This window comes from Schistosoma mansoni, chromosome 2 (assembly GCF_000237925.1).
Source record: "Schistosoma mansoni strain Puerto Rico chromosome 2, complete genome".
Lineage (NCBI taxonomy): Eukaryota > Metazoa > Platyhelminthes > Trematoda > Strigeidida > Schistosomatidae > Schistosoma > Schistosoma mansoni.
The window spans coordinates 5744245-5752440 of NC_031496.1; the positions used below are offsets into that span (position 1 = coordinate 5744245).

An 8196-nucleotide genomic window follows, 5' to 3' on the forward strand; every position below is an offset into this window, starting at 1 on the left:
AATGCATTAGATTTGTTTTGTTCTGTTATTCATTAACCTTATCAAATTGATGAGTATATACAGAATGATACGGAGCAAACATTTCACTAGGTTTAATATCATTCGTGTACCATAAAGAGTCCAACTACGGACACTGAAGACTGTTCATAGCCTTTACTAACATTCCACAAATCACCCGATGATTTCAATACATAAAATATAACAATGATTGGGATGATAATAACTAAAACCTTAAAAGCAATCACCTTTATACTCAAGATATTATATGTGAATTTCGTGAATTTTCACTTATTATATTTACACAATCGATTGATCACTGGGTACCGATCAATGTGATGTACATCAGGTCCTTTCTAGTGCAGATCGAATTTTCTCGACCTGTTGAATACCTCCAACAACCATCTTAAACCATCATCCTATTCACCTCTAACGTTAATCATAGTTATATCCATAAATACTTAGGGGCAGACTAATAGGGAAACATATCAAAATGGTAAAACAAACAATGAAGTGTATAGAATGAGGATACTTTTTTATGTATATAACTTTAACTTTTATTATAGATATAGTGTATATATGTAAATATTCTATCATAAATAAAATAACTCCCTGTTTCATTAATTTATTAATTTTTAAATATATTTATTAGAATCTTAATTCATTCATTCATTGTTCAAGACATTATGTTAATTGTTAGTTGTCAGTTAACAATGGTCTCATTGATTTAAACATTGTAATGAATACTTCTTTTCCAGCCAAGATCATCACGTTTCAATCGATATGGTCTATGTAATGAACTTTTTGACCATAAATTTGGTAATACTGATCTAGGTGATGAATGAAAAATAGATGATGTAGGTAATGATGATGTTGATTGTTCTACGGATGACGGTGATGACGATGATGATGATAACGATGAAGTAGGAATATTCTGTTGTATTGTTGATTGTTTCAATAAATTCTCTGTAATTTTCTTAATTAGATTATTTGAAATGATTCTTTCTTGATGTTCATGTTGATTTTCATCATGTTGATTATGATGTAGATTTTCAGCATTTATCCAATATCTATGATCTTCAATTGGTTGAAATGTTCGTTCATTAATATGTTGTCGATTTTTAGATATTGTATGATCATCATTATCATCATTGTCATCATTAATCTCATTTAATGGTAAATCATCTTCAAGATTTTCATAAATTGTAGGATATAACAGATCATTTGGATGAAGATAATGCTCACTATACTCTATAATTATGTAAAAAGAAAATACAATATTATTCATTGTTTAAATCAATTTTTGACATAACAACTAAAGTTTAAACATGGTCATAGAAATATAAAAAAAAGGTAAAATTATATTCACAGTTGTACGAAAATTGTTAAGTGTTTCAGTGTTTAGGTGTTACTTATATCCACACAAGTAGTATATAACGATGGTCAGGCATTGAATGTATTTTAGTAAAAGATCGATAAGGAGAGAACGGGAACGGGACGCAATTGGTATGAAAATACATGAACAATAATATTCGGAGACTATGGACTGATATTTGCGAAAGGAACAGTCAAGATTGAGAAAACTGATTGTTATTTTGAAAATTAACTGTTTACTGTATGGTTGTAAGATTTTAGTGAGATAGTCTGTAATTTTGCGCTCGAACACATTCCAATGTCCCCACTCGTTTTCTGTTCACTATAACCATACATATCGTTTTTCGGTGTTTATACGACAAATATCATTGCATATGGATGATGGATAAATCATTATAGTCTCTATACCACACATCTTACCAATGCATTTGGTCTAGAATCTAACATTCCATAAAACGATTATTTTAATTATAATTTAGTCACTATTCAACTGTAGAGAAATGGATTGGATCTAGATACCGTTGTGTTAGGTTTCAAAGCATCTCATTGATAACTTCTACAAGCGGATTGTATTCAAAATATGATAATTTTTCAGTTATGTAATAATCATTTCATTCATTTAATAAACAGTTGTCTACGCAAAATACTCAACATTCAGTTACCGGATACTATCAGCAACAGCGTTTTATGGGAGAGAACAAAACAGCTTCCAGCTGACAAGGAAATTAGGAAAAGATGTTGGAAGTGGATCGAACATACATTGAGGAAATCACCAAACTGCATCACGAGACAAGGGCTAGTTTGGAATCCGGAAGGGTAGCGGAAAAGTGAAAGGCCAAAGAACACATCGCGTCGGGAAATAGAAGCAGATATGAAAAGGATGAATGTTAACTGGAAAGAACTGGAAAGGATTTCTCAGAACAGTGTTGTATGGAGAATAGTGGTGGGTAGCCTATACTCCTCAACGAGGGGTAACAGGCATAAGTAAGTAAGTCGTTTAACAAACGTTTTCAGGAAATGGGTTTTAACTCTTGAACTTTTCCAGTTACGCAATCAAGATTTCATGGATATTCTTTATTAACATATTACATAAAGTTAAATTAGAGCCAGCCTCAGTTCATATGATTTATTTAATTTTAATTTACCAACAAAACATATTATTTATTGAGTTAGCAAGTTGTGTGAATCCTTTATATCTGTATCTTAATCTGTTTTTCTAAAATAATTTTTTCACACGAATGCCTTATCATTTGTTTTATTTATTTTCAAGTGTACTTAAGGCTTTAAAGTTTTAATGTAATATAGAGTAAGGTGTTGTGACAAGTTCAGAAGACTGACATCTAGGTGAATTAAATCAGCTTACAAGTGTATGAAACTTTGATTAACGAGTAATTATACTTCTAATTTTCTTGTGCGGTGTGTACTACTGATGTTGTCAGATATAAGTAGTATGTATTATCAATCGAAAGTGAAATGCCTGGAAGCAGAAGGTTAAAAAGATCGAAGAATTGAGAACGAGAATAGTGGGTGGTTGCTGTGGAAATGAAGCAACAATGAAGTCTGAGATGATTGACGTTTTGCAAATGAATTATTTACTGTTTGGTTAACAGATTTTACTAAAATGTCCTGTAATTTTGTTTTCTCATACATTCGATTGTCTCCACTTATATTCTCATTCACTATACTAGTCAGATATACCAACCGTATGTGTTTAGGAACATGAGGGAGCAAGGACGAGAGTTAAGTTTCAAAACTATTATCAGTGAATATTTAGGTAGTCAGTCGGATTAATGTATAATTTCTGTCAATTTGTAAGAACTTATGGTTCTCTATCAAATATATGATCGTTATTCTCGATTTCCTAATGGTGAATGATTACTGTCTAGGTTTGTTTTATCCCGATAAAGCAAGTGTTTAAATTTTTGCGCAAATTTCTTGCATGAAACTGTTTCGATTTTTACCTTGGATATAAGAAAACTCGCTTATTCCTTTATAAAACCTTTTATTCTTTGATATCATTATGAGTTCCAACGTGCAAAAGTTTTACAGGATTATATACATTCTAGGCTAAGTTAATTTCCGTCTACTTAACTGCTGAATAGACAAGTTAACTTGCCAATTGAAAGTTGACTACGTTCCTTCCAGTGAAATAAAACTTGTTCAATAAACACTATTTTTATATTGTAAGCAAAGATGGATAGTGGCTAGCAGTGGAATCCACGTTTCATCCTATTTGTGACCCGTCAGCTAGATGTATTTGCATCTCAGAGTTGATGTTCACTCTGGGACTCGAACACAGTACCTTTTGCTTCAAACGCCATCGCGTTATCCAGTCGACCACTGCGTCCTGATAGCCACTTGCTTGTGCAATGGGTTGAAGTTTAAATTCACTTAGTATTGTTTGTTTCAATCTTCCCATTGATGCTTAGGACTGAAACTGGTCAGTCTCATATTGGAATATGTACATACTGTGCGTATTACCTCGATATAACCTTAATTCACAAGCATTGTATGCAAGGATGGATAGTGGCTAGCAGTGGAATCCAGGATGCGCGTTTCAAGGCAATACGCACAGTATTCACATATGCCAATTAGAGACTGACCAGTTGCAGTCTAAACATCAATGGCAAGATTCAAACAAACAATACTAAGTGAATTATTTTTGTATCTTCATCTATTTGAACGATTTTATATCAGAAATATCAGTTTAATTATCAGAATATTCTATTTGATCTAAGGATGAAACTCAGTCTCCAGTTGTAAATGAATTTATGATATCATTTCAATATTCAATTCGCGTGTTGTTCAAGAATAACATATGTTGATGAGGAAATAATTTATTACTAATACACTACTGCTTATCAAACAATCCACCTGCTGATTTGTATATTTAAGTATAATATAACTGAAGTATTACTGAATAGTTATATGTTCTCGATAATTGACTTGAACGACACTAAGGTTTAAAATATTAGTTAAAGGTATTAAAAATTTCATATAACTGGTAAAGTAACACGATGTTGTAGTGATTAACAATAAATATTAGTCCCACTGAGATCACTTGTAATCAGAGTGGTACAATTGACAAGTCTAGAATAGGAAAAAAACATACGTCCTGGATATTCTTGTCCAGCACTACTCATAGTGAAAGGAAAACAAACAAATCAGATAATACACTCTAAATTCATCTAAATCCAGTAGAACTATGAATACCAGTGAATGTAAACTTTGACCATGTCTCAAAATAATCTGGTTGATTTAATTTCTAAGAACTGGAAGTATAGATGATAGGTGACTTGTCTTTGATTAAGCATTGAGTAAGAATCAACGAATAATATCTATTGTAAATAACTTACACTATCAGCAACAACCTACTGTGGGAGAGAACAAACCAGATTTCAGAGGAGGAAGAAGTCAAAAATAAGCTCTGGAAATAGATAGAACACACATTGAGGAAAGCAGACAACTGAGTCACAAGACAAGCCTTCACCTGGAATCCTCAATGCCAAAGGGGAAGAGGAAGTCCAAAGAACACATTACACCGAGAAATATAGACAGACATGAGAAGGATGAACAGCAATTGAATAGAACTAAAAAGGAAGGCTCAAGACAGAGTGGGTTTGAGAATGCTGGTCGGCGGCCTATGCTCCATTGAGAGTAACAGGCGTAGATAAGTAAGTAAATAACTTACAACCTCTTTTTTGAACAACACACGAAAAGAAATCGTCTATGAACATAAATTATAGTACGTTTTTCTAGCTTATCACCGCCTAACACAATATATTTTAATTAAATCCAATTGATAATAATGTATAATTAAGTAGATGGGAAAATAACCCGAAAAGGAATAATTTACCTGTGGGTTTACTATGAATTTCATTCAGTATTACACCAGGTAGGATAATTGTATTTGTTATAATTATAAGATATAATTTAGGCAAATATAGCCTCATAATCTAAAATACAACTGAAAGAAAAAGAATATATATATAGAGAGAATAAGGAATTCTATAAGATAATGATAAGTTTGAAATGAGATCAAGTTTTTCTCCTTTTTTTTCTTCTATTTTCGGACGCAATAGTTTTAATTTTCTTTAGATAATCTATTTGTATAGAGTTATAAAACAGAAATTCTTATCAGTGGGCATTTACAGTCATGTCAGAGATTTCAGTTAGGGAATCGAAGTCACACATCGTCGTTTTTATGGAATCATATTGGAACTTAGTTATTTACATTCACCTCCTTTTTTGATCTTCACATTTTTATAGCGTTCTACGATTATTCATAGATTGCTAGTGGAAATTGTAACGGTAATGATATAGTGGAAGTTCACTCTCAGGTTTTTAATCGTGAAGAAGCCTAAACCAATCTGTTAGAAGCAAATACCTTATGGTAAAACTAATCCACACAACCAACTATATAGAAGTGTCTTAATCAGGGCTCACGCATTCTTTCGATTCCATTTATAAGATAATTAGGTAACGTTAATAGAACTGTACTGAAGCATTCTTCTTTCAGAAGAATATTATCTGAAGGTGATCAACGATAAATTGTTTTTTTTGAGGAAGTGATTTGAAATTAAGTGTAAATTGCTAACTGTTTGACAGTTTCCATTTATATTGTCGGGTTTTAAATGGGTTATTTTGTAGCTGATAATCGTTGTTTTTGAAACTTTTGTTGACTTGTTAGGGTCTAAACATATGGTGAAAGGTACTGGATTTCAGCCTCATTGTGAAAAACAACAAGGTAATGCAGATATATTTAGCTACAAAATCTCAAATAGAATGAAATCTTCATCTTGTATTCCACTGTTTGCCATAATCCACCTGTTCTAATACAACTAATGTCAAATGGTTATTATCGAAGTGATCCACACAGAATTTACTTATACCAACAAAGACGGAAGCATATTTGATCCTAAATATATAAAATAGTGTGATTCAAGTGATCATTAGTAATGATATTCAGATACAAATGTTAGAATGTAGTTTATTAATTTATTTGTTGTTAAACAAACAACGTTAATAATCTGTATGGAGATTATTGAACCTTACTGAAATGGATATCCAGTGCTCTCGAATTTCCAGTGATGGTCTAACTTATATCAGTTCATGATTTCAGTGAAATAATATTAAAATATTCGATAAGCTTCAATCGAGCAGTCTAAAGCTTTAATTAAAGTTTTGAACCAAATAATAAGTGTATACTTAAAAATTCAAAAGAAATACAATTCGTTATTTGTATGTTTTAGTGTTAAGTGAACCGATTCATGCCTAGAATGATTGAAAACTATTCTCTTAAACAAAAAGTGTGTTTTCTGAGTTAAGATAACCGAGGAAATGATTACTTTGGGGATATATTTGTGATGATAATAGATTATTAATACAAACTATGAACATAAGTATAATTACATTCAAAACAAAACCACAGAACATATGGATGCGTTATGTCAGTAATCATATCTATTCATTGAAGAGCATACTTCAGTTTGTAAAGAAATGTTTGACTGTTAACTGATCATCAATATTCTAATGTGATATTATTTTTTCATAATTCATTTGTTTAAATTTGAGAACTTACTTTACAACAACAAGAAGCATTGCAGAATATTGTTTCATCTGTTGTGAGTCTTTATATCACTGCTCGACCTAATACCGTGGACCGTGTTATTTCGAAGAGAATACGTTGATATTGGACTAGTTCATCACTACCTTATAATTTAAATTAATAGATTCAGTGGTTTCATAATATTCTGTAACGATCAGTCAAAAAGTTCTTGGTTCCTTCTGGTATAATAGATACCATTATTATTTACCGCCGTGAATTATAAGATTATAATGAGGTTACTGGGTTTAAAAAAAGTAATTTCATAGTTATAGGGATCAATGTTTTTCTTGTGTATTTTGAGCTAATTAGCTTACATGATAAAATAATGAACTTAGTTGTTTAGTAAAGGCTTATAGATTCCTATTTATTTTTATAATCCAATAATTTTACCGTTGAAATCATGAGTCAATTGAAGCTAGACCACCATAGAAAACCTCGAAGCACTGAACGGCCATTTCGTCCTATTGCGGGACTCCTATTGACTGGCTCCAAGCGGTATTTCCTGGAGTTCTGGTGAGGAGCAGTGACCAGTGGAGTTCAACCACGTCTGTTGTGAGATAACAACTCACTGAAGACAATTGATGAACGGTTTCTCAATTTCGTGAATTGATTGAAGTTAGACATTAACACCGCTGGATGCCGGCTCAGTGGTCTATCAGTTAAGTGCTCTGGCGCGAGACTGGTAGGTCCTGGGTTCATATCTCACGAGTCTGGATCGTGGGTGCGCACTGCTGAGGAGGCCCATAATAGGACGGAACGGCCGTTCAGTACTTCCAAGTTTTTGATGGTGGTCTAGCTTCAATTGACTCATGATTTTAACTATAAAATTACTAAAATCTCCACAAAAACCTTTTCTGATAATAATCCAATAAGACTGAATTTTACGGTAATTTGCAATTAATTTCAAAAGACATGTGACATTATGAAAAGCACTTGATAAGCTTTACACGGTTGACTGACTGTTATCCCTAAAATAAACTGTAGAAAATGAAGGCTCAGTTTAACTCTTATTAGGTTTAATTAAGCAGATAGAAATCTGTATTTCACCAAATCTGTTGATTTACCTAATAAAATAAATGACTTGTAAGTGACGGCGTATAAACTAGTTACGTAATCTGCAAACCATTCAATTTCATGAAAAAATATTGTGTTCATAAACTTTAAATTATAATAATAAACTTCGAATTCAATGGAAAAAGTCTTAAGAAAACACTGAA

The 8196-nt window shown here is 32.1% G+C and overlaps 1 protein-coding gene across 1 annotated transcript; it reads right to left on the reverse strand.

Annotated features, from left to right (window-relative positions):
- Positions 1-724: 724 nt before the first annotated feature.
- Positions 725-5324, reverse strand: Smp_201700 (uncharacterized protein; the record flags this gene model as incomplete). Its single annotated transcript, XM_018795461.1, has 2 exons — positions 725-1248; positions 5228-5324. The coding sequence occupies 2 exons, from the start codon at positions 5322-5324 to the stop codon at positions 725-727; spliced, it is 621 nt and encodes a 206-aa protein (XP_018649772.1).
- Between the last annotated feature and the right edge of the window lie 2872 nt (positions 5325-8196).